The sequence below is a fragment of the Poecilia reticulata genome, chromosome 18 (assembly GCF_904066995.2).
Source record: "Poecilia reticulata chromosome 18, P_reticulata-male-v2, whole genome shotgun sequence".
NCBI lineage: Eukaryota > Metazoa > Chordata > Actinopteri > Cyprinodontiformes > Poeciliidae > Poecilia > Poecilia reticulata.
Genome location: NC_088847.1, coordinates 5,102,115 through 5,129,897, shown reverse-complemented (window position 1 = coordinate 5,129,897; position 27,783 = coordinate 5,102,115). Strand labels below are relative to the sequence as shown.

At 40.0% G+C, this 27,783-nt stretch overlaps 2 protein-coding genes and 1 long non-coding RNA gene across 3 annotated transcripts; all 3 read right to left on the bottom strand.

The window, feature by feature from the left end:
- LOC145548739 (uncharacterized) lies at window positions 1-10,231 on the bottom strand. The gene is made up of 6 exons (XM_081599670.1): window positions 9,682-10,231; window positions 3,294-3,443; window positions 2,616-2,703; window positions 2,104-2,279; window positions 766-871; window positions 1-599 (listed from the first exon to the last, which is right to left on the bottom strand). Exons 1-6 carry the CDS (start codon window positions 9,764-9,766, stop codon window positions 506-508), a joined length of 699 nt encoding a protein of 232 aa, XP_081455796.1. The 5' UTR covers window positions 9,767-10,231; the 3' UTR covers window positions 1-505.
- A 6,636-nt stretch (window positions 10,232-16,867) lies between these two features.
- On the bottom strand, window positions 16,868-20,596 carry LOC145548710 (uncharacterized). Its single transcript, XR_014084717.1, has 4 exons — window positions 20,167-20,596; window positions 18,810-19,108; window positions 17,120-17,234; window positions 16,868-17,006 (listed from the first exon to the last, which is right to left on the bottom strand). It is a non-coding gene; the product is annotated as an uncharacterized LOC145548710 (long non-coding RNA).
- A 282-nt stretch (window positions 20,597-20,878) lies between these two features.
- On the bottom strand, window positions 20,879-26,321 carry LOC145548691 (uncharacterized). Its single transcript, XM_081599606.1, has 6 exons — window positions 26,127-26,321; window positions 25,829-25,948; window positions 25,183-25,246; window positions 22,788-22,879; window positions 22,035-22,146; window positions 20,879-21,812 (listed from the first exon to the last, which is right to left on the bottom strand). Exons 1-6 carry the CDS (start codon window positions 26,269-26,271, stop codon window positions 21,719-21,721), a joined length of 627 nt encoding a protein of 208 aa, XP_081455732.1. The 5' UTR covers window positions 26,272-26,321; the 3' UTR covers window positions 20,879-21,718.
- Window positions 26,322-27,783: the final 1,462 nt, after the last annotated feature.

Below are 27,783 nucleotides of genomic sequence, written 5' to 3'. Positions count from 1 at the left end.
TAAATCCAATAAAACACAGCAGTTACGTGACATATCCACCAAACATCAACACAGTGTTTCTCTGCTTAATGACTCAGATAAAAAATGAACTTATGTTAATTAAGAAACATTTGGAATAAAGATGTCACAGAAACTATACCATATATGGGCTAAATCCACCATAATTAGCTGAGAAAAAAAACTTATTTGAATTCAATTTAAACCATAAAATGTCTAACTCTTCCAAAAGAAAAAGAAAGTGGCTTCAATAATAACATTCAATATTATTTATAAACAATGATGCTTTTCAATTTGTGAAGGCTTGTGTCATCTTGGCCAACATGTTTGATGTCTTGCATGATGGCCACAAAGCTCCATTCTGATCTCATCTGACCTTGACGTCTCCTCAGATTAAGGCTCTGGTTGCTCTAGATGAGTTTGTTTTTTCACTGGTGGTTTTTTCTGCCTGGATCAGGGTCTGACCCATTTACACAACGGCTGTGTTCCAGGACAGTAGTCGTCCCTTTTAATGGAACTTGTTCTTCAGATGTTCTACAGCTCTTCTCACCCATCGCAGGTCTGGATCCACACAGACTGAGCGGCCCGTTACGGTTATGAGACTGAAAGTAAAGAAATGCACATATTTGTGACCCTTTCCTCAATGAAGAAAAAAAAAATGGTACAACTATAAAATTACATTTTAATAGTGAAGTCAGAAATGAAGCAGAGCAAATGCTGCATAAATAGTCTAGAAAGAAGCACAAGAACCCAGCTGGCAGTTCTTACATAATCGCCCTCAAAATGCAGGAATAAGAATTGTAGAAGAATGAACAAAGGTTCTTCAGGGCTATAGGTTTTGTGTACACTTTGGTGCAGCAGGGACGAATGTGATCTAAAAACAAGACCACCGCATTGGTAAAAATCTGACCATATGAACTGTGTGCACAATTAGGCAAGTTTTAGTTTTGACCACATGATAATTCTTATACATATTTTCCAACTCCTAGCTATATAAACTTGAATGTTTATTGAATATAAACATATCAGCTGATGTGTATTAGTTTAATGAGGGATGGAGGAACTTAAAGAGATCAAAAGCCTAAAACAACCCTGTTCCACGCCCTTTCTTAGGACAAGAACAAGTTGAATGATTTTTTTTTTCATTCCCTGGAAATATTGCATGGAATCCTTAAGTCATTCATTTTATTTAAACTGTATTTCTGTCATTTATTTATTGCACTAAATGTGTTCTATGGGCTGGCAACAGCCATAGAACATCATGATCTATCATGATCACACGCTAAAGTAATTCCTCCTGATGGTTCAGTTCTGATTGATCTGAACTTTGTTCTATAGAGATGTTGTGGTTTTCATCTACACTATCATAAACAAGGACATGTACTGATCAGTGTTTTAAAATAAATGAGGTGACAAGGATGGAACCTATGACAGTATATTAGAGTCATTGTCAATAGGAAGAAAAACCCCCAAGAAACTCAGAGTTTTGAGAATTATCTAAAAACAATTCTAGAAAAAACAAGGAAATTTGACATTTTTGAGCATGAAAAGTCAAATTTGGGAGAAAAACTAACACAGAGCATGAACTTCGAACTTTACTAGAGAAAATAACTTCTGAGCTCAGTCAAAAATTTTGCTAGAAAAGCTCACATTTTGAGAGAAATTTCCTTTGAAAATGTTCAAGATTCTCAGAAATGTTTTTTGAAAAAACTTAGAAAAGTTGAAAATTTTTCTACTTTTGAAAATAAGAAAAGTCGAATTGTGTTTGTTTGTTTGTTTGTTTGTTTTTTGACTTAGTCTTTTTTGACCTACAACGGCCCTGATAAGCCGTGTTAGGAACCAGTTAAATTATCCAAACATAATGCTTCCTATCACCAATAGGTGGCAGTGTGACTATTTCCAAAGTTTTCTTGATGACCTCCTAGCACAGGAGAATCATATGAGGAGAATGAGTATCATGCACTGTAAATATCCGGCCAGGGTTGTAATAAATGTTTCACTTTAAATCTAGAATAGTCATTCAGGGAAGGATTTATTGTTGAATATGGAAAAATTGTATATACCAAAACCCTGTTTAGATTAAAACTTGCTGGAGTAAAATCTCACATTGTTTGTATGGACAGAGGATTTCCTGCTTGGGTCGGTTGATGTTGATCTCCTGATTTCTAGGAATTTCTGGAATCTTTGTAACAAGAACCACTTTAGAGCTGGAGCTGAATATTGGTGTTGAAGTGACCTCAGAAAGAGTCGATCTCTGTTCATGAGTAGGTTCATGCAAGTCCCTGAAAAATAAAGCAAAAAAAAAAAATGTCTACACACAGTCTCTTATTTAACCCTCCTGTGTTGTTGAGCTATGGGGTCCATTGGACCTGCAAAAGCTTTTACAAGTTTTTTTTGTGCTCAGTGTCACATTAAGAACAGTTGAAACATTGACCACAGGAAGGTTGTTAGAATTATTCAATGTTTAGAGTCACCAATTAACCTGACATTGTCACTGCATCTGAGAGTCCTCTCTGCTTTGTACTGATTATTTGTGAAGTCAGCCAGCAGAACTCTGAGGTCTGCTCTTCAGTTTCCACTTTTTAACTTCTACTCAAATTAAAAAAAATATTACTCACATTTGATGAGTACTGCGATCCGGAGTTGCAGATGTGGGAAACTTGTCACCTGAGCTGGATTCTTCATTTTGAGTTTTATTTCTATTCACTGCAAATAATGCAAGGATTGAATGTAGAACTATATATAAAATACTGTTCACATCAACACAAAGTTTAATATTTGTACTTCTTATATATGACTGAACATTTAATTACTGTTTGTCACATTACACACACAAATCTCAATGGATTTAACTAGAATTCCACAAACAATTGTATTTGTACTGAGATAAAAAAAAAATCCAATTTAATTATTAGGAAGCTGGATAAAATACAGCATAAATGTAATGAAAAAAAAATGCACAAGAAATTCAGATTTGTTTTTTGTGTCAATGCCTAAAAAAAAGTCACAAATAATTTCCATACTTCTCTCGGTTATAAACCACTTGGAGTTTATCAATCAAATGAATCACATTAAAGTTTGGGGAAAACTTCAAAGAATGGAATATTTATTTCTACTGTGCTATTTTTCTTTAGTTCTACATGTAAAATATTTAGAAGATTCATATTTGCTGACACACATATGGACTATTTTTGCATTTTATTGTCTCCAAAATGGGGAATAATTTCATGCGTTCCAACAGAAATATCAAGAACATTCAGATCTTCAGATCTCAAACCAATCCGTCTACGTCTCACCAGGACGTTCTGTGACGGTGTTGATGTCTCCATCTGGACCGCTGGCTGAAGGTCCAGCTGATGTCCACTTCCTGTCAGAGTCTGGCTGAAGGCAGAACTTCATCATCAACGTCTCATCAGAGCTGCTGATGCTTCTCCTCTCTACAAACACTGAGAGACACAAACCCGGTTATAGAGCAGGTCACAAGGTCACATCCACTCATGTTGCATATTAATGTTGGAACTGATCTATCTGAACCGAAGCCTCTGTGTGGATCTGGATGCCAGCAGCATCAACATTTCACAATTCCACAAATAGGTTCAAATTTATCCAGGCAAACATCAAAAGTAAAAGAACATTTGGTGTTTGGTCAAACATTTTCTGTGTTGCACAAAAATTCAAAACAAGATTTTGGAACGGGCACCAACCTCGACTCAATTTAAGATTTAAAGACATTTGATATCATTTAAACATTAAATCTGTGGCAGGAAACCAAACAATTTGGTGTAGAATTATACCTTGTAAGAAGAATCCTTAAATATTTTGCCGGAAATATGTGAGAAACTCAAATTTGGGTACAAAATGCGTGAGGTTTCTCTCTAACTTACTAAAAGACATGTACCCATATATAAGTAAGTCTCTATGTGACTGTGAGCCTCTATATATGTGGATTAGATAGAAGTTAAATAACTGCTGATTATCTGAGTGTTATGATTCATGTCCTGTCCATGCTGTGTTAAGCACTCATTCAGTTCACCTGCCACGCCTGATTGCTTACCTGTTCCACCTGGGCCTTGCCCTACTTAAACACCCCTCAGCCTCTGCTTCCCTGCCAGATTATCGACAGCCACGAGCCAGTAGAGATCCAGCGTTTCCTGCCAAGCCTTCTGTGTTTCTTCGACCCCTCCTTCTGACCACGGATTTACCCCTCCTGCCAAGCCCTTCACGGATCCCTTCTATTCTGGATTTCTGGACCCTGACCCAAGCTCTGCCTCACGACCACCGATTACTGCCTGCCCCTCTAAGCTAAGTCTGCTCTCTGTCCTCCTGTGTATGACCTCTGCCTGTTTTTCGACAAAGTCTCTGGGTGCTGCATCTCGGATCTCCCCGTGGAGATCTTCCTTGCCTCCACAGAAGCCTGTTCCTCTGGTTTCCTGCATCTCCCTGTCATCAGACCCTCTGTTCCTCTGCTCCACCCGTCCACTGCTCTACAGTGCTGTGTTTGATGACCTCTCCCTTAGCTGAAACCAGTATCTGAAGAAATAAACTTTGTTTTCCTTTTTATACTCCTGTGTGTGGTTGAATTTCCGGGTCCCCTCTGAGTACCCTTACAGTATAATCTGGCCACTATGGACCCGTCACCCACACAGGAGTGGCGTTCCAGTGTTGAAGGCGCTATTAACCGCCTGGAAGCTAACATGCAAGAAATGATGTCTATGCTTGATAAGATGTCCTCCTCTCCTCCCCCAAAGAGCACTTCTCCTAGCCCCAAGGCTTCTAAGTCTGGCTACCAGGTCTCGCCCATTTATGAGCCCCGTCTGTCGCCTCCGGAGGTTTTCAAGGGTGAGCAGAGTCAATGTCGTCCTTTCATTACTCAATGTGAGATTGTCTTTGAACTGCAACCATCATCTTTCCCAACTGAACGTGCTAAAGTAGCCTATGCTATTTCTCTCCTCTCGGGGAAGGCCAAGTTATGGGGTACTGCTGAGTGGCAGAAGGACTCCCTCATTTGTTATCAGTTCAAGGACTTTTCTAAGGAGCTAATCAGAGTCTTCGATCCTGTTCTGCCTGAGAGGGAGGCTGCACGTGGTTTGCTCAAACTCAAACAAGGCAGGAGGCGAGTCACAGAGTACATAATTGACTTTCATGCTCTTTCTTCAGGAAGTGACTGGAACGATGAGGCACTATGTGACGCTTTCTACCAGGGTCTCAGTGAGGAGGTAAAGGATGAACTGTCTACACGGGATGCTCCCAAGGATTTGGAGGAACTGGAGACTCTGGCCGCAAGGATCGACATGAGGCTTCATGAGAGAAGGTTGGAGAGGGGTTCTTTCAGTCGTACTTACCAAGTTGAACGTGTTCCCAGGCCACAGCAATCGGTCTCATCCCCACCTTTGAGCTCATCTCCCACCTCTCCGGCGGAGGAGCCTATGCAGATAGGTCGATCACGCTTATCCCCACAAGAGAGAGAGCGGAGACTTAAGAGAGGCCTTTGTTTCTATTGTGGTGGAGAGGGTCACCTACTTCGTCTGTGTCCAGCAAAAGGCCAGGCTCAGTAGGAGGTAAGAGGCTCCTGCTGAGTCAAAAGAGATTTAAATCCTCTCCTTTCTCTGTTCAGGCCTTTCTCCAAACTGACTGCCTTACCAAACACCTATCTGTCTTTATTGATTCAGGAGCAGACACTGAGTTCATGGACCGTGGCCTTGCCGAATCTCTTGGTATCCAACTCCTACCCACCTCTAAGCATCTTGAAGTTTTGGCTATTGACGGCCATGTACTTCACCAGGTCACCCACGAAACGGGCCCCATTAAGTTTAGTATTTCCGGGAATCACCATGAAGTCATTTCCTTCCTGATAATAAATTCCCCTGGTCTCCCTGTCATTTTGGGGGCCACTTGGTTGAGAAAACACAACCCCCACATTGACTGGGTTAGGGGCGAGGTGTTGGGCTGGTCACCATCTTGCCATTCCACCTGCCTCTTAGCGGCTTCGGTCCCATGTACTGTCCCTATCTCAGGACAGGAGACCTACCCCGACCTATCCAAAGTACCTGCTGTTTACCATGACCTTAGGGAGGTCTTTAACAAGCATCGAGCCACTGCCCTTCCACCCCATCGGCCCTATGATTGTGCTATTGATTTGCTCCCTGGTACCTTTCCTCCCAGAGGTCGTCTTTTCCCCCTCTCTGGCCCAGAGGATAAGGCCATGAGGGATTATGTCAGTGACTCACTCAAGGCAGGCATCATCCGTCCTTCTTCCTCCCCAGCTGGTGCAGGATTCTTCTTTGTGGGCAAAAAGGATGGTTCCTTAAGACCCTGTATTGACTACAGAGGATTGAATGACATCACAGTCAAAAACCGTTACCCACTTCCTCTAATGAACACTGCCTTTGATCTGATCCAGGGATCCACTGTTTTTACTAAGTTAGATCTTAGAAATGCCTACCATCTGGTCCGGATAAAAGAGGGGGATGAGTGGAAGACAGCCTTTAACACCCCAACCGGTCATTATGAATACCTAGTAATGCCCTTTGGCCTGTCCAATGCTCCTGCTGTGTTCCAGGCACTTGTCAATGATGTCCTCAGGGACATGGTTGGTCGTTTTGTATATGTCTATCTGGATGACATTTTGATTTTTTCTAAGGATCTCACAGCCCATCAAGCTCATGTCCGTTCTGTCATTCTCCGCTTGCTGCAGAATAACCTGTTTGTCAAGGCAGAAAAGTGTGAGTTCCACAAACAGTCAACCTCATTCTTGGGTTTCGTCATCTCTCCTAACAGGATTTCCATGGACCCCAGCAAGACGGATGCCATCAAGAATTGGCCCCACCCACAAGACCGCAAGCAACTTCAAAGATTTCTGGGGTTTGCAAACTTTTATCGCCGGTTCATCCGCAATTTCAGCTCTGTAGCCTCTCCACTTCATGCACTTACCTCATCCAAGTGCAAGTTTGTTTGGGATAAGGCTGCTGCTGAGTCATTCGAGCACCTTAAGAGGGCTTTCACCTCAGCTCCTGTCCTCCGCACACCGGACCCGTCCCGCCAATTCATTGTTGAAGTGGATGCTTCTGCCTCCGGGGTGGGAGCCATACTCAGTCAGAGGTGCACTGATGGCAAGACTCACCCATGTGCCTTCTTTTCCAGAAAACTGTCTTCTGCAGAGACCAACTATGATGTTGGTGACCGTGAACTACTGGCAGTTAAACTGGCACTTGAGGAGTGGAGGCACTGGCTTGAGGGAGCTAAGGAACCTTTCATGGTTTGGACTGATCACAAAAATCTGCAGTACCTCAAGTCAGCAAGGAGACTCAACCCCAGGCAAGCCAGGTGGGCCTTGTACTTCTGTCGCTTTAATTTTTCACTGTCTTACAGACCGGGGAGTAAGAACGCTAAACCAGACGCACTCTCCAGGCTTCATGAGACTATGGAGGAGGGTCAAGAGGTAAAGCAGGTGGACTATGTGCTCCCCACGTCAGTGCATCTAGCAGTTTCCAAGCTAGAGCTGGAGCAGAAAATAAGAGAAGCCCATCATCTAAGCCCCATCCCTGAGAACTGTCCTAAAGATCGACTCTTTGTTCCAGAGCAGCTAATACCTGAGGTACTGTCATTTTGTCATGAGTCTAGACTTTTCTGTCATCCAGGAGTCACTAAGACCCTATCTGTGATCAGGAGTTGTTTCTGGTGGGAAAGTATGCTACAAGATGTTACTGAGTTCATCAAGGCTTGCAGAGTTTGCTGTCAGGCTAAACCATCCCGTCGGCCACCCTCTGGGCTTCTGCGACCCCTCCCTGTTCCACACCGCCCATGGTCCCACATATCCATGGATTTTGTGACTGGTCTACCCTCTTCCAATAACCACTCTGTCCTTCTCACAGTCGTTGATCGCTTCTCCAAGATGTCCCACCTGATTCCTCTTCGCAAACTGCCTTCCTCCAAGGAGCTGGGAGGGATTCTGGCCCGTGAGGTGTTTCGCCTGCATGGGCTGCCCTCTGACATTGTTTCTGACAGGGGACCCCAGTTTGTCTCTAGATTCTGGAAGGAATTCTGTGGTCTCCTGGGTATCACAGTGAGTCTCTCATCAGGGTTCCACCCTCAGACTGACGGACAAACGGAGAGGATCAACCAAGAAGTGGAGACCAAGCTTCGGATGCTATGTGAACATGATCCCTCCTCTTGGTCACAGAACCTACCATGGGTGGAGTATGCACTCAACTCTCTCCCTTCTACTTCTACAGGGCTGTCCCCCTTTTACACGGTTTACGGTTACCAACCTCCTGTGTTGTCTCTTCAAGAAAAGCCCACTAGAGTCCCATCTGCCCATGCCTCAGCCTTGAAGTGCCAGCAGGTATGGCGTCAGGCCCGCAGGGCTCTCCTGAAAACCTCCGCTTTATGTTGCAGATTTGCCAATCGTCGCAGAACCCCGGCACCCACCTACCTCACAGGACAAAGAGTTTGGCTATCCACCAAGGATCTCCCCTTGCGGATTGAAAACCGCAAGCTAGCCCCTCGTTTCATAGGACCCTTCCCGATTTCCAAAGTGATCAACCCAGTGGCTGTTCGGCTCCGCCTCCCCAGGACTCTCAGGGTTTGTCCCACCTTTCATGTGTCCCGTGTCAAACCTGTCTTCACTTCACAGTTGGTACCCTCCTCCAGACCCCCTCCTCCCGCCCGGATGATTGATGGGGGCCCCGCTCACACTGTACGTCGTCTCCTTCGGTCCAGACGTTGGGGCCGGTCCATCCATTACTTGGTGGACTGGGAGGGATACGGGCCTGAGGAGCGCTCCTGGGTGCCGGCCCGGCATGTTTTGGACAAGTCCCTTATCAGGGAGTTTCATCGGTCCAACCCTGACCAGCCTGGTGGTCCTTCTGGAGCCGGACCTTGAGGAGGGGGTACTGTTATGATTCATGTCCTGTCCATGCTGTGTTAAGCACTCATTCAGTTCACCTGCCACGCCTGATTGCTTACCTGTTCCACCTGGGCCTTGCCCTACTTAAACACCCCTCAGCCTCTGCTTCCCTGCCAGATTATCGACAGCCACGAGCCAGTAGAGATCCAGCGTTTCCTGCCAAGCCTTCTGTGTTTCTTCGACCCCTCCTTCTGACCACGGATTTACCCCTCCTGCCAAGCCCTTCACGGATCCCTTCTATTCTGGATTTCTGGACCCTGACCCAAGCTCTGCCTCACGACCACCGATTACTGCCTGCCCCTCTAAGCTAAGTCTGCTCTCTGTCCTCCTGTGTATGACCTCTGCCTGTTTTTCGACAAAGTCTCTGGGTGCTGCATCTCGGATCTCCCCGTGGAGATCTTCCTTGCCTCCACAGAAGCCTGTTCCTCTGGTTTCCTGCATCTCCCTGTCATCAGACCCTCTGTTCCTCTGCTCCACCCGTCCACTGCTCTACAGTGCTGTGTTTGATGACCTCTCCCTTAGCTGAAACCAGTATCTGAAGAAATAAACTTTGTTTTCCTTTTTATACTCCTGTGTGTGGTTGAATTTCCGGGTCCCCTCTGAGTACCCTTACACTGAGTTCAAGTTTTTCCAGAGTCTTTAATGAACTGTAAACGAGGTGTTACTTAGGAAAACAGACAAACAGGAAGTCTGAATGTGACTAAAGACAGATCAGTTCAAACTAATGTCACATCAGCAGCATCAACATTTAAAGGTTTCTCTCCTTTAGCTGCTCTTACCTGAAAAATCCAGATCTGGAGTTAAGAAGAAGGAGATCCAGACGACATTCAGCAGAACCACAGTGATCCAAACTACCTGCTGCATGATTTGATCTGCTGCTGATCTCTGACTTCACTCAGTCAGTGAAGAAGACAGACTGACATTATAGATTAGAGCTACAGGATGAACCACAGCCCGATGTTTTTATGAAGCAGTGAGAAACGTCTGAACCGAAACACCTCTACCTCAGCTTGGTGTGTTACGATGGTTTCACGTCTCTGCAGCCATGATGAACATATTAGATAAAACCACAAACCTAACAGGAGACATTCTGCTTAGTACGTGATTATGTGACACAACAGGCATAGCTGGTTGCAACTTACTGAAGTTGAACTTTGACCTCTGCTCTTCTGTCTCTCAGTGAGGTTTATGTAGAAAGCTTTAAGAAGTAACATCTGACATGTTTGGTTTTGCTGAAAGCTGAAAATTTGTTGGATAAGAGAGGAGAGGCGGGACACTGGTAAGAGGAATGGGAATACTTTTCAGTGTGCCAGTTAGCTTTTCTCCTGAGCTTTTTTTTTTGTTTTTGATAAATGCAAGAAGCTGGGTCATAATGCCAACAATCGGCTGACCCTGATTGGCTGGCTGCATTACCGTTAAGGTAGATGAAGTAGAGGATGTGAGGAACAGATCGCTCAGATCTGTGTCCAGATAATCTGAACTGATAATGGAATTTGTCAAAAGGAGATTTATTTGGGACAGGAACCAGTTTCCTCATCTTACAGTCAAACCAACATGGTGTCATATTGTTGACTCATCGTTGCATGAAACATTTTCTCACTGCTTTTTTTCTGCTGAACTGAAAAGTGAGTTTCTACAGATTCTTTAAAATATTTTTATTTTTATCATTATTAAAACAGAAATCATGTTAACATCTTATTCTGGAGTTGGACTCTCTGAGCTCATCCTCCTGAACTGAGTTCAGAACACGATGTTTTTATGAAGCAGTGAGAAACGTCTGAGCTGAAACACGTTCTCTACCTCAGCTTGGTGTGTTCTGACCACAAACAAAACTGTCAGACAAATTTCACAAGATTTCAGCTGAGCGAAGTAGAGAAAAAATATGTAAGGTGATGCGATTTTCTGTTACTACACATTATTCAGGTGGATGCGAAAACATAGATCGGCGCCCTAACCCCTCCCCCCCAGGCAAGGAACGTCAGGGTGAAGGAGCGACGCTCACGCCTCCCCCTCCCCAGGCGACGATACGTGAAAGGTAAAACTCGCTACATTACCTCGTTATAAGGAGTGTAAGGCGCGCTGATGTGTATGGGGAAAACATCATCGGCGCGCCGCCCCCTCCAGACGGAGTTTTGGCGCCCCCTCTGGTGCTGCGCCCCTATGCGTTGCAAACCCTGCATACCCACTTTTTGCGCCACTGAGATCAGTCAAACGTTTCCATCTGTTTGAAGTCTTCTGTCCCAGTTACTGCAGAAAGAAAATCACATGCGTCTGCAAAATAGAAAAAAAAGAAGAAAACTACAATATGTATCAATCAAGCTTTGTCATGTATTTAACTTTTCCACTGCTGCTGTTTTTGCCTCTGTTTTTACCAGTAGCCGTTACTAACAGCAAATCCTTTGTGTTTAAAGCACCATGAGTTTCTCTCTACCAGGAGTCTTGTTAGGTTTGTGCATTTAGTTAATAACCAGGTATTCTACATATATTTATCTGAAATTACTGCTACAAACTCTAACAATCCTCATGCTGTTTATAACGCAAATGTTATCATTGATGACTCATTTTGCCCCCCAAAATAAGTCGGTGCCCCCCTGTTAAACTGGTCTGGAGCCGGGGCTGGTCCGTAGTTCTCTAGATAAGAGCGCTGAACAAGCAGCCGTGTATTTTGCCATCTGGGCGGTGCGGAGCGGTGAAGAGACGCTGAGGGAACCGTATCTGATGGGGAAACAGTAACACCAGCATTGTGAGTAGTTTCTTCTTCTTCTGTGGATTATAGAAAGCAGCTATGTTTTGCGTCATACTATGCATGAGCTGGGGATTCTCTGGAAGAAAAGATCCGTTTTCTAGGTTTACACGACAACGGAAAACGTTACGTTTCAGAAATATCGCACTCTAGAACCCGTTTTCAATCTGTGCCGTTGTTAGAGAAAACATTCGGTGGTTTCGTGTAAATGCGCACTACAAACGCAACAAAACTCTTCCGTTTTCCCCCGAAATCGTTGTCGTGTAAACGGGGCCTGACTCTCACTAAACTGTTCTTACTGTATTTTGTAAAGAGTGCTCTTTTTAATATTTGTGTTTATTCATTTATTTTAATTTGCGGTGAATATCAATATTCCCCTCAATATTCTGCTGTCACCTGGTCTAATGAGGTATTTTTTTTCCTCCACTTACTCGCTGATGAACGAGTACAGAATGAACTGATCGGTCAACGAGGAAATAGAAAGTTTTCCGCCGCATCTCTGAGGAAAAGGCTTCGGCCGTTACATCGAAACCGTTGTTTACTTTCAAAAATAATGACGTCAGGTCATTATTTTCGATGCCGCCCTCAGTTACATGCAAACACAACGGAGCTGCAGTTCGGGTGGAACCGAGTGGTTCTCAATAAAAGTCATGTGTTATTTAAATTATAACTTAAGTTGCTTTAAACTTTTATTTTATTCATGCGCTGGATGCCTGAGAACCTATAAGGTAAATTGAATATTTGGGAAGTATCATAAATGTCAGCACCAGAGTTTTCTAAAAAAGTATTCAGATTTTATCATGTGGTTTTAAAGGCTCTACATTGAAGATGGTAAGAAATAAAGACATATTTTATTTTGTTTTACTGTCAGCTGCAGTCGCTCCTCTGCTCTAAGCTCCCATACTGAGCTAGCGGCTAGTGCTAACGCTCAAAATTTTTGTTTGTGCCGCTATCATTTTAAAGATATAAAGAAAGTTGGATATCATAAAAGTGGGGGGGCTGGTTGACCTTTTGACCTTTACACTTTCATTAATATCTTCAAAGCCAAAGCAGCACAAACGAAAATCAAAAATTTTTGCTACACAAACAAACATAGCCGAGTTGATTGACACCCATTTTGTCTGATTTGAAGAAGGTGGGGGGGCTGGTTGAGTGATGAAACTCGCTCTTGTTTTTACCTCGTATTTTATTAGCTTATTTTAATTCTATCAAGTTTCTCGATTACTTGTTTTCTTGTTGAGTTTGTAATTCTATTTGTTGCATCTGAACCAGGCTGTCTTGTATATTGGATGACCTCTAGAAATATTTCTTTATATCTTTACAATGATAGCGGCACAAACGTAGCACAAACGTTTGACACCAATTTTGTCTGATTTGAAGAAGGTGGGGGGGCCAACTTCACTCAGGTGAGGTATGTCATCACTCAGAACATTTGACGTGTTTATATTGGGGATTCTTTCCATAATTGCATCGTTATGAACATTTTCAACTGGAAAGAGAACATGTTTTCTGAAAAAATAAAACAGTTCTATCAACGGATGTAGTCATGTTTTGTGGCAAGAGTCTGTCCTATCTCCGTTCCCCGTCTAAAACAAAGAGACAAATGATCTATAGCGCAGAGAGACGATTGTTTTCAGACGTTGGCATTAGGCAGAAACTGTAAAAACTTTCATAAGAATCAACTTGATCAAATAAACTTGCGTGTCAGAATGTTGTCAGGTCACCATGTTGGCATGGCGACGGGACTAAAGAATTATTTCAACAATGATGTCACAGACTCCTTTGATGTCACAGAGGTGGAACCCTTGACTTTATTGTAAGATTCCCTTTGCCTCACTTTGAAGAAGATTCGCGTCGTCTCTGCTTACAGAAATTGCTGCAAAGCTTTTAGTAGTTGCTCATCAAACTAAAGCTGAAAATGTTTGATTTCGGAAAGATTTCAGGATCCGTGTTCCCGCGCAAATCTCTGAAGAAGAGATTTTGTAACAAAGTTGGCAAACTTTTTAACAGAGTTTGCAAGCTTCTGCATACAGCCGGAAAAATCAGGGAGGAGAATGAAACCATGGCTAAGGAAGTCCAAAAAATTGCCTTTAGAATAGACAATACAAAAGATCTGGAAGATGATTGCAAGTACCTGGAGAAACAAATTAAGACTGATCGATTGATAAACAAAAAGTTAAAACGGCAAATTGATGATTTGAAAGTGAAACTGGAGTCTCAAAAAGTCTTGGAAGAAAAATGCATCACCAGACGGGAAGAACTTCAGCAACTGGAGGAAAGCAACGAGAAGCTTCTAGAAGAAGTTGTTGCCTTGAATTTGAAACTGAAAGATTCAATTGTATTGAAAGAAACCTACAAGTTGATGGAAGGCAAGAAGAAAATTCTGACGAAGCAAAACAACTTTTTGATGAAGCACGCCGAGAAAGTCAGACAAAAGGTTTTTCAACGAGAGCATACAGAAAGGACTCCGCTAGACAACAGACGTGAACAAAGTACATCATCACACAAACAAAATGGCAAAAACTCCAAGGCTTCTCTCCAGGACAAACTTCGGCGAATGACCTTCCTTTTTTCTCCAGCAAAGACTGACAGGGAAGATTGTCTGTCAATTGAGATGACCCAGTATTTCAGAGAAGAGTGAGACCTGGCATGAACCGATTCCTCTTGCCCCTTAGAGCACTTCAAACAAGATGGGGCTGCAAAACACACAACCTGGTGCTTTTCACCAAGGATTCACATTGCAACACTTAGTTTCTGCATGGAGTTTCCACAATATTCCTAAGCAGATGTGGGTTCTCTCCAAGTGCTTTGGCTTCTCCCACCATCAAAAAAAGGCAACATCTTAGTTTATTTCACATTCCCTACATTTCTCTTCAAACAGTATATGGATGCATACATGACACACTTTGTTCCACCAAAGTGGAACTGTGATTCTCCATGCAGAATATCACCAGAACTCTGGATAGAGTTTACAATGTACAGAAGTGGGTTCTCTCCAAGAGCTTTGGCTTCTCCCACAGTCAAAAAAAGACAACATATTAGATTATTTTAATTAGGCTCACTACATTTCATTTGAAAAAGAGAGCATGCATGCATGTTTGTTCCACCACTGGATGTTTCTGCATGGAGTTTCCATGATATTCCTATGCAGATGTGGGTTCTCTCCAAGTGCTTTGGCTTCTCCCACCATTAAAAAAAGACAACATCTTCATTTCTTTTAATTAGGCTCACAACATTTCATTTGAAAGAGTGCATGCATTCATGCATGTTTGTTCCACCACTGGATGTTTCTGCATGGAGTTTCCATGATATCCCTGTGCAGATGTGGGTTCCCTCCAAGTGCTTTGGCTTCTCCCACAGTCAAAAAAGCTGGTTAGTTTCGGTTAATTGGCCCCTTTACCTTGTGTCATGATTTGCGGTTGTTGAGGTTCGGACCCAAAAGCAGAGAGTCCAGGCAGCAGGTGAGCAGTGAAGCCTAAACTCAGCACACAGGAGCTCTTCAACATAACATAATTAGTGGTTTCTTAGTTACTCCACTGTCCATCAGTTGAAATAAAATGCAAACTGCACTGCAATCACTATTCGTTGTTGCATCATCAGCTCATGACAAAAAATATGTCAGATATCAATTAATATAAATAATTCAATAAATGCTTTCTTTCTGCAAGTTGAGTTTTGCAGTGCAAAATTATAAATTATCTGATGGGCTTTTCAAAAATCAGCAAATATCTTCTCATCAGCAAAGTGAGCTGGAGTCACCTCACAAAACCACAGGAAGAAGTTTTTGTTTGGGACGACAAAAACAATTCTTATAAATAAATAAATAAATAAATAAAAATAAATAAATAAATAAATAAAAGCACTTTGGTAACACTTTATTTGAAGGGGGTGAAAATTAGGATAATTTAATACAAAGTTGGCATTTTTAATGGATATATATAGATATCTCTCTTTCTATATATATATATATATATATATATATATATATATATATATATATATATATATATATTCTGTCTTTACCAGAAAGAATTTTGTTTTTGTTCTTGAGTAAACTAACTTTGTTTTAACTCATGTGGAGTGTGTACATGTGTTACAACCAGCAAAGTTAAAAGTTTTTTTTTTCTTTAATATATATATATATATATATATATATATGTGGCAAGAGTCTGTCCTATCTCCGTTCCCCGTCTAAAACAAAGAGACAAAATGATCTATAGCGCAGAGAGACGATTGTTTTCAGACGTTGGCATTAGGCAGAAACTGTAAAAACTTTCATAAGAATCAACTTGATCAAATAAACTTGCGTGTCAGAATGTTGTCAGGTCACCATGTTGGCATGGCGACGGGACTAAAGAATTATTTCAACAATGATGTCACAGACTCCTTTGATGTCACAGAGGTGGAACCCTTGACTTTATTGTAAGATTCCCTTTGCCTCACTTTGAAGAAGATTCGCGTCGTCTCTGCTTACAGAAATTGCTGCAAAGCTTTTAGTAGTTGCTCATCAAACTAAAGCTGAAAATGTTTGATTTCGGAAAGATTACAGGATCCGTGATCCCGCGCAAATCTCTGAAGAAGAGATTTTGTAACAAAGTTGGCAAACTTTTTAACAGAGTTTGCAAGCTGCTGCATACAGCCGGAAAAATCAGGGAGGAGAATGAAACCATGGCTAAGGAAGTCCAAAAAATTGCATTCAGAATAGACAATACGAAAGATCTGGAAGATGATTGCAAGTACCTGGAGAAACAAATTAAGACTGATCGATTGATAAACAAAAAGTTAAAACGGCAAATTGATGATTTGAAAGTGAAACTGGAGTTTCAAAAAGTCTTGGAAGAAACTGCACTGCAATCACTATTCGTTGTTGCATCATCAGCTCATGACAAAAAATATGTCAGATATCAATTAATATAAATAATACAATAAATGCTTTCTTTCTGCAAGTTGAGTTTTGCGGTGCAAAATTATAAATACAAAGTTGGCATTTTTAATGGATATGTATAGATATCTCTCTTTCTATATAGATATATATATAGATATGTCTATATAGATAGATAACCTAACCCTAGGGTTAGATAGATAGAAATCTATCTATCTAACTATAGATAGATAGATTCTCTCTCTCTCTATCTCTCTCTCTCTCTTGAGAGAGAATATATATATATATATATATATATATATATATATATATATATATATATATATATAGATAGATAGATATACTCTGACATGAACCTTAAACTCTACCACATTAAGTGTCAGCTTTAAGGTTCTTTAATTTCCAACTTGTCTAGAAGCTGCTGGAACTCAGGGTGGAGAGAATCCATACAAATATTGTGTCCATCAATCAGGCTGACACTGGAAGGCAAAAGACACATTGCTGGGTGTAAATTATGGCTTGCAAATATAAAACATTTCAAAATGAAGCAGTGATTGTAATCGCACAGCTTATGTTACAGCAGAGAGAAAACCTTAGTAAGACGACGGCGGGACAGTTGGATGATGGGAAGTTCAAATCCACCAACTGAACGTCCTTCAGGTCAAAGTTGTTCCACCTTACAGGACATATGCAGGTAACACAAGATCCTGCAGTGCAAATAGACAGTGGAGAAAAAATGAATACATATGGCCATAATTAACTCACATTCAATAAGTTTAAGTATTATTGAAAAGTTAATTGTTTTAGTAACTGAAGCCACTGAATAAAACATATGGATTCATTACTGAAAGACCGATGATTTCTAGACCTTCTGTTTTTTTTTTTTAATGAAAACACAACATTTAAGATTTGAATATTACATTAGATTATAAATTATATTTTACTTTTACTTCTTAAAAAGTCTACTACGATACTGAATAAAATTATCATAACATCTGACTAAGTATTTCAAAATTATGTAGCCAGACAGACAAAAAAAATGTAGTTATGTGCAGATTCTGGTCTTTAAAAACTAAAATGAATAGGAAAAATTGCACAACTAAAGAATATTTTTTATAAAATACCAAATTTAGGGAGAAGAAACACTTTTAAAATATTTTTTTTCAATGTAAAACTTATGAAATAAAATATAAAGTAGAAATAAGCATAGGTTTCCGTGAGTGTGTTTTGAGTCAGTGAAGCTACTTGCAGCAAGTAGAGCATCCATAAATGTTATTCAAGTAAAATTAGCAATACTTCATAATATTAGTTAAGTAAAAGTAAAAACATAATGTTATAAGAATACTCATAAAAATATAGTTCTTCCAAAAATTGACTCAACAAACTGTAACCAAGTGAATCTAAGTAATACATCTCTGTGTGACACTATATTAATCTGTGCCGTTTCCAACCAAAGCTACCAAGTAAACAAAAGCACCAAATCCTTCTGAAACACATTGATGTTATTAAGGCAAACCTGTACCCAAAAAAAGTTTGAAATAATTTGACTAAAGCAGAATCGCTTCTGGAATTTTTGGCAGTTTTTTATTTTATTTTCAACCAATGCCACTTTAGACAATCCCTAGAAGATATAGCTTTTACCTGTGAGGTCTTCAAAGTAAAAGACCTCGTGAACATACTGCCTAAGAGTTGGTTTGCCTTTGTCCTTAGTGAAAAGTGTTTCATAGCAACAAGGGCTTTGGGCTCTAAAACCAAAGAACTGTCAAAGAACATCAGATACGTTATAGTATCTACAGAAGACTGGAATGAAGCCTGTAGGTTTGGTTGAACTGAACTCTGGTGAGGTTCAAATGCATGTGAACTCCAAGCAGATGGAGAGCACTCCAAAAGCAACGCAGGGGATTCTGGGTAAATATAACCAAAACTAACAAGCATATCTAGCACTAGCGGGAGAAATGGCTCATTTTCTTTTACCAAAGACAAAAGAGAAATCCTATATAAATCTGACGCATCTCCATTTTTGTTTACATTTTGTGAAGACGGAAGTTGTTCTCAGAATCTTGTTCAGAAATTTTTTTATTTGCTTCACTTGTCCAAGGTGCAGCACCACCACAGGCGAGGAGGGAAACAGGTTATTCAAAAGGTTTTGGCTGTTTGACTTTGCAGTGTAGAAGTCAACCACATCAGCTGAAAATGTAAAAATGTTGCAACTTTGGTCGAACCAAGTCTACCGGATTACTAAGTGTGAAAACACCTCTAAACTCTATGGGAAGAGGCCTCACCTGGGCTGTGGAAACCAATGGGGCGGATCTTTGGTACTATTTCAGGAACACCAGTAGATGGATAGTTTTCTTCCCCAGACATTGGGGATCTATAAACCTCAGGTTGTTTTGATCGTCTGATCGGCAGTTTAGGACTCTTGGGTTTTTTCTAGCTGGTTTGGGTTTGGATGCCAATTTTGTAGGCTGTGGGGTTTCAAAAACCAAACCGGTCGAGTGTGGAGCTTCAGGAATTCTCAAGCAAAACTCTTGATGCACCGCTTCATCACGTTTAGGTGGCTTCTGTCTCCTCAATTCCTCGTCTGTAGAGAAAATAATGAATGATTAAGAAGAAGACTAAATGGTTAGATATAGATGTTTCCTTTGAAAATGAAAATGTTCATTGGTGTTGTTAAGTAAACTTGAACAGAATCAGTTGATCCTGTTCTAATTTGGTTGCCTAGTAACTGGACATTTGGTCCATTTGGTAGAGATTGACAGTTTTTAGTTGTTAACAATCTGAAATTATGCAACTTTGTCATTGCGTAACCCAAACTGAGCAACGAGAGGAAGCTCTTCACTCTTTTAAAGATCTATTGATAATAGGAAAGAACTCAGAAAGGTTACATCAATAGGCTAAGCTATGAAAACCAACAACATCGTATCAGAACTTTCAAACAGATCATTAAGAACCTAGGAGAGTCGAGGTAAAAAGACAAGCAGGGAAGCACTGTGACCAGCAGAACCTGGTGAGACAGGAGAAAGACCGAAGATTTGCATGACCATGTATTCAGAAAAGTTAAGAGATAATCAAAAAAGGCTCAGTTTGTATGGAGTGAGTGAATATCAGACTGAGAAGTGGTGTAGAAAATCATAAGGTGACCTGAATAATCTGGGAGATTCAGTCACCTAAAAACTAACAGATGAAGTGACGCGTCCATTTAGTCTTTCACATCAATCTGTTCACTGGTGACGAGTTTTTTGGAAGACTGAGTTTCAACAATGTTTTTGTGCCCAAACAATAAAGTCAACATGTGCCTGTTAAATGAACAAGATTAAATTTATTAATGCTTTTTCCCTTTGGTGGCAACATGACATTCCATGTTTCTGTCTAGTTTGCTGTTCGCTTCACCCTGATGGTTCTCATAGGACACAATAACATTACAAGGATCACAGTTCTGTTGTTGACAAAAGTCTAGATAATTTCACACAATAGATAAGAAAAATAAATTCAAGACATTTATTCCTTTAGAGAATAATAACCACTTTCATACAGTAGGTCCCCATTACCTATATTACATGCGTAGCTTGTAAATCTGTGCAACACAACTACCCCAAAAACAGATTATTAGAGAAACAAACAACACTGTACTGTACTCACTTTCTTCAGTGTGTTGAAGCAGCAGAGCCATCAGTAGCAGGTGAATGAAGAAGTCGTGACCCATCCTGATCATCTGGATGTTGATTCAACCTCTCAGGCTGCGATCAGACTTACTGGCTTTGGTTATGCAACATGAAATTTACATTATGGAGGATGATCATAATCTGATTGCCCAGAAGCAAATAAGGAAGGAAACGAAAGCTGATAAAGAATCTGCTAATAGACTCTTCAGGTTGACCTTATTTGGTTGTTTCTTTGTGTATTTGTAATGAAAACAGAATAAAATGATTTAATATCAACTAATATGAACAGAAGTACCATCAGAGTCACACCAGAGTGATGATAGTTCATCTCATTCATCACTCTGGCTGCAAAAGCTAAATTAATAAATCTTTTATTCTTTTTTGTTTTTCCATTTTATTTTATTTTCTTGTTGGCTGCATAGTGAGGCAGATGGTAGCATCACTACCTTGCAAGAAGGTTCTGGGTTCAAACCCCAGACTGGGGTCTTTCTGCATTGAGTGAATTGAGTGAAAGAATTTGTTGGGTTCATCAAATATACACTGCTCAAAAAAATAAAGGGAACACTTTAACATTTAAGTGTTCCCTTTATTTTTTTGAGCAGTATATTATAATGTTATCAGCAAATAGGTCATTTTGAAGATCACGCACACCCAAATACCTTCATGAGATTTTAGGACAAAATGGAAGATCCCATTTTGAATGAAGGTTTTATTGTTGATTGTGTGTTTTTTATTCTGTAAATGTTGACTAGTTATGATTGAGCTCATCTCAGTTTGTGACAGAGATTCAAAACTCAAAAGACTCAACAGTCATAAGTTGATGTCAATCTGTGTTCTTCCAGTGTTATTTTCTGTTTATACGAACATTTTAAACACATCAACAATAATTTGATGAAATCCAGATTCCTGTCACCGTTAGATTTGCTGAATTGGAGCAAAGGCTGCTTTGAACAACAGGAGAAATTGAAACTGCAGAACAATTAGAAAGAAAGTTTGCAGATTTTTTTTTGCTTATGGAATAAGATGTTTACACATTAAATTACAATCACTGTTTGTGCAGTTGTTAGCTTGAAGAAGTAGGTCAATCTTAAACCTACTGAAACTGTGCAGGGAGCTGAAGCAGAGTCTCCAACATGGTGACCAACAAACATACATTATTAATACAGTTTCTGTAAAGACAAGAGGACAGAAACTGATTTTAAGAATCCATACAGACCAACTACAAGAAATGCCTTCCATTATACATTGACCAAGTTACAACTCATGTTTTTCTTTTAGGGTTGAGCTAATAACATTCTCAATATTATGCAAGATGATCTGAAATTTTGATGTAATCTGTTTTATCTTCTTCTTCTGTTTTGAACTTTGTGTTGATATTTTGTGTCTTTCCAAAAAGAGAAACCACTATAAAAGTTAGAGGCTGTCAGTTGTTTTTGACATGCACAGACAAAATCCACAGAACATAAAATAATCATCATCTCCACTGTAAGCAAAAAAAAAAAAAAGGCAAAATTGGGCTCTTGGTGCCTTTAAAATCGTTCTTTGTCTAGACCCTTCATGATCTTCTGGACCCACAAGAGCTTTGGATTCACACAGATGTAACTCCCTGACATCATGACGAACCTGCAACAGAAGAGAAGAACAAAACTGGTACAGTTGGAAACAAATAAAAATCAAACATTAGCACTATTTAAAGTTAAATTAAAGGCTGTAACGTGACAGAATGAGAACAATTCTGTTACATCACAGAAAGTATCTTTTTAAAGATACTTTCTAAGTAAAGCAGACACTTTCTTAGGACATTATTAGTGATTGATATGAACTTGCTTGACGGCCGACACTTACAAGACTGCAGATTTTGAGCAGTGGGGTCCGGTGACGTGGTATGAACGGATCTGTTCTTTTGCCACCATTCTTGTAGAAAACATGAAGCAGCAGTGAAGAGCGACATTTGGACCTGAAAAGAAGACAGTCAAGTATTGTGGCACCGTGAAAAGTGAGCCCTCCACTTCTTGGACACCAAACAGAAAGATGCTAATAGTTCTGACAGTGCACAGATATTTCTCTGAAAGCATTTGTCATTTTACCCCTTTCTTTGGTAAAATGGAATGTGATTACCATCCATCCATCCATCCATCCATCCATCCATCCATCCATCCATCCATCCATCCATCCATCCATCCATCCATCCATCCATCCATCCATCCATCCATCCATCCATCCATCCATCCATCCATCCATCCATCCATCCATCCATCTTCTTGACACCCTTGTCCCCCAGGTGAAGTTTTGATGGTTGTAAAGCCACAGAGTTCAAGAAACAACAGAAGGCAGTGGAATGTCATTGGAGATGTTTCAGCCTCAAAGGAATAAGTCTTAGGCTCTTTACCCAGCATGCATGGACATAAAACTGGAACATTCATTTATTTATTTATTTTTTCTGATAAATATTCAGTAAATCAGCTTATATATTCAATTCAGTTCATGTATGCTGCACCAATTCACAATAAATGTCATGTGAAGGATTTTCAAAAAAGAAAAGAGAAGGAAATCCGATTTATAAACAGAAATTTGAAGTTAGATCCAGTGTATACTCACTGTTAAAACGTTTTCTGTTCAGGTTCACATCCCGCTGCTCAGGTGGGTTGATGATGACCTTTGGTTTTACTTCTGGGTTGATGTTGATTTTCCTGTTTAAATCAGTAGATGGGATCTCTTTACCAAAGCCGTCTCTGCGTCGGTATCTTCATAGAACTATATATTGCTGCTTTAATTTGTCAAAATTGATAAATGTATAAGTCAAAAGAAAACAAGTGTATGCATTTATTTGCTTTTTCTTGTGTATATTTAAACACATATCTTTGAAGGGGCAGCATTATGTGTTTTCCAGGCAGCACAGCACACGTAAATGCACCAATAGCTTCACAAGCTTGGTCGAACATGTAAAAACAATTTTAATTTGTTGAGTCAGTGCAGTTAGGAGAAAAACAACCAATGAACAAATAAACAATAAAGAAACTGAAACTGTCAAAAACAATAAGTTGACTACTTTGGTCAAACACGTAACAAACTGCAATAAACTTTTTTACAAATAGTTCATAAAGTGCAAATTAGGAATTCAAAATATGATGTCAATAAATAATAAAGCACAACGTTACTCAGAGCACAAAAAATAGAATTAGACTGAATAGAATCGCCTTTATAGATCGGGCACATTGTCACCATTACCCGATCTTGAATAGTTTTCAGTACAGGGACCGATACAGATATTAATATCGGATCGGTGCATCTCTAGTCTGGAACACTTACTGAGAAACAACTGTCAGCTGGAGGCATGAACTCTGCTGAGGTTTCAAATTTTACCCAGTTGCTAACGTTTGGGCAAGACATACGACGCATGAGGTCAGTTTATTGAAGCTTACCACTGTAAACAACTCCTGGGGAGTAGAGCAATTACATCTACCTCTTGCTCCAGCTTTAATTACTCAATATTTTGAGACGTGGTCAACACGGACTGAATGTCTTCGTTCACTTCCTCCACTGACATTGTTAAAGCTACGGACAAAAATCAACAACAATCGTTCACAACTCCTCCTTCTGTTCGCTGATTGGCCCAGTTAAAATTCAGCTGGAGAAATTGAGCTTAATGGGAGAAATCTCAGGCAGAGCATAGAAAGGAGATGAGAATGAAGCAGAATTATGCAGTAAGGGAATGGTCGAGATATTTTATGGAAGGGCAGCAAAGGAAAGTCGGTGTTGACAAAAAGCCTCTATAAACAATTACACAAGTCATCTAAAAGAAAACCACAAACAGGCAGAGGCACCGCCAGGAATTTTGGGCCCCATGACAAAAAATTAAATTGGGCCCCATGTTGTTCCAATTTCTTGAATCTATTTGAGCCATAAACAGCATCATAATTTCAAAGGATTGCAACTGCCTTGCTTTTTTTTGGTCCAATACTGATACTAGCACAATATTTACTGCTTAACACTGTAAACCTTTTGTTCATTGTGAATGTTGCATGCAACACTCCACATACAGCATGCAAATAGGTTGCTTACATTTCTTTTTATTAGTTTTAAAAAGAAACTCCAGGCTATTTTTTATTATCATTTTGTAAAGATTATTTTAATTTCTGTCAGTAATAAATATATTGTTTTTGTTGTGTAATTCTAAAAACAGCAAAGTGAGAGAAATCCTTATACACTCCCTGGAATGATGCTAACTAGCTTGTCAGGACAGTGTTGCTCATCTTTTTCACTGAGGGGTTTCGCTAGTATCTGGTCTAGAGCTACTGCTGACTGGATCGTCTGTTGTGAAGTGTGGTAAAAGGTACAGGTACACGTTAAATATATAGATATGTTGGCAATATTTTTCATTTTGTTCATTAAATGCTGGTGAAATGGAGGCAAACAGTAGTCTGTAGCTAAGCTAACTATGCTAAATGTTTGTTTGTTAATCTCACAGTTTACCCAACTCTTTAAGAGAAAAACTGGGCTACATATTGATACTTGTCTTTTCTCTCTCTCTCTCTTTGAAAACATGACTATTTTTTCTTGGCAGCATAGTAACTGCCACACTCATTCTTGTCTTGTTCTACTGCTCACCACAATCACCGTCAAGCGATAAACAGGAACAAACCATTTCATTCAGATCCAGGGGGGTGTTCAGTGCAAATATGGATGTGTGCTTTTTGGTCTGGGCATGGTAACATTTAATTTTTACTTCTAAAAACAATTAAAAAAAAACAAGATACAATTAATTTTGTAATTGGCAATGTTTTTCTATTTCTATAAAGAAAAAACAAAACAATTTTATGGGGGTCCCCCCTATTCGCTGGAGATAGGCACCAGCACCCCTTCCATTAGGGACAAGGGTGTAAGAAAATGGATGGATGGATGGATGGATGGATGGATGGATGGATGGATGGATGGATGGATGGATGGATGGATGGATGGATGGATGGATGGATGGATGGAAGAAACCACTCACATTTGAGGTGCAGCACATGTGAGACACTTGTCCATGGAGTTAAATTCTTCACTCTTCCCACTTGCTGCAGAAGAAGTATAAATATGCATATGTAAGTATGGTGCAAAAATAAAACATTATTTAACTGTGGGGAAGGGGGGATGTTGCTACTGGTGGAAACAACAAAGTAGATGACTGGAAATAAAGGGAACACTTAAGTGTTTAAGTGTTCCCTTTTTTTTGAGCAGTGTATATATATATATAATTATTTTTATTTTTTTTTGTGGAATATTGACAATGTTTTGCACATATCTGTGATGGAAATGCAGCTAATGTTAAAGCAAGAAATCCATGCATGTCTTTGTACATGAGGCCTTCCAGACAAAGCCAGCTCTTTCACTACCAGTGATGTGACATTCAATGTCCCATAGTCATGATGTGACCCTGGAAATCACCAAGGCGCCACCCTCTCCTGCCACCAAGCCTACATTGCAGTTGATTGGATGACATATGTCTTTTGAAGGAGTGCCATTAGATTTGAGGGAACTTTCCTTCTCTTTTCAATAATGACATTACCACATTTTCTACAAATCAGAGTTTATAATGAAGTAAGATGTTAATCTATTGTCCAAAACTGAAACTTGATGCCAACAAAGCTAAAGCTTACCTTGCAGAGTCGTGCTGGTGGTGATGACTTCCCTTTCTGTTGTTGTCCAGTTAAAATCGAATTGAGGTTTAATACAAAACTCCTCCTTCTCAGAGCTGCTGCTTCTTTTCTGGACAAACACTGCAAAAGCATTTATTTTTTCAAAAGCCACAACGTCACACACGGCGCTTTAAAGGCTGCAATTTTAAGGCCATGGCATTTACAAAACAAAACAGAAACAAAGGCCGAACATCACAGGACGTAGAACATAACACAGAGTTGGAGTGAATCAAAGTTCTGCCCCTTCATTTGTTCTTACCCAAAAAAGAATCTGGTGTTGAAAAGAAGAGGATCCACAGCAGGTTCACCAGAGCCAAACTGACCCAAACTCTCCGAATCATGTTTCTGTCTGCTGAGGGTTTGTAACATCCTGCTGCTGCTGTTGATGGTGACCTGAGCAGCATGCATGTGACAGGAAGCTGACCTACAATGCTATGCTCACGTTGTGTGTGTGTGTTTGCACGTGTGTGCGTGTGTGTATCTGTGGGCATTTTTAGATTTTAACCACAAAAGAAACAACCCACTGTTTACAGCCAAGCCATGTTTACTGGTAAATCACTTTCAAACAGTAATCAAAAAGTGATGAGCATAAAACATGAGTAACTTACAAATTAAAAGCTTGAGTGTAAAATTATTTTTTTTTAAAACAACAGGCGGAAACAATAAAGCTAAAAATAAACATCTTGTTCTGGGTTAAAAGTCAAGGTGAGATGTTTTCCAGGCACATAGTGCCATCTTATAGCACAATCAAGTAACTATGTTACCTACAGTTGCTATAAAAATTATGTATATATGAAACATGACTTGAAAAAAAATGGACTAACGTAACACCTTGAAATTAGGCCTCTGTCTCTTTAAGAAGAACCTGCTCTTTCTGAAACTCCGACTTCAGGTGCTACAGAACCCAGTTTAGTGACTGGAGACGGAGCTAAGTTTTAGCAAATCTATATTCGATTTCAAATAAGCAGGTTAAGAGAGTGCAGAAGACAAGGTTAAACCTTGGGCTTTTTAAAAGTTTCTTCTAAAAAAAATCCTTAAAAGGCATGAAATAACAAAACCAATTTATAATGGGGAGCAAGTCCACAGTAATCTATTAAAAAACAACCACATGTAAAATGAAAAATGAGGTGCACAAGTTTGACTTTCTAGACATTTTCTCAATATTTTTGACCTGCATATCAAATTTCCTGTTGAGTTTTCTAAGGTTGGTGTGAAAACTTCAGCAGATAATCTTCATTTTGTGGCCTCATTGAAGTCTGAAGTTTTGGTGCTGAATGAGGTGGGGGCTTTTTTATGGGTTGTTTTATTATGCAAAACTGCAATGGAAACGCTTTCTTCGCATCATACGAGTCACATGATCAATAACTGGATGTCGCCACTGGCTGAAACCATGAAGAGGACGACGACAGGAAGTAGTTGGAGGATTGTGGGGTGGCATGGTTTTTAATGACTTATTCACGTGTGATTTTTAATTGCGTTTCTTATTTAACTGAAACTCTGCATCTGCAAAATGTTGCTTTTCGACATTAGCAGAATACAGACAGTTTTGTTCACAGCTAGTGATCTGTTAGTTCGTCTTTATGGAGCCATCCTACCCTCAACGTATTTCCTATGTTAATTTCCCCAGGCTGAACTTGTTACCTATAGGATTAGTGATCATGAGGAAGGTGAGAGATCAGCTCAGAACTACACAGGAGGACCTGGTCAATGATATATAAAGAGCTGGGACCATGTCATACAACAGGAATTTCTTTTAAAGAAAGAACAGACAATTCATTTCTTTGTAGATAGAAAAACTTGAAAGTGTATGAAATGCTTATTTACTCCCATGATTAATGCGCTAACATGCTGTCCAGGAAAAAAGAATGGTTCTTTTAAAATTATAAAGAGACTGAAGTGAAATGATATTCATGTTC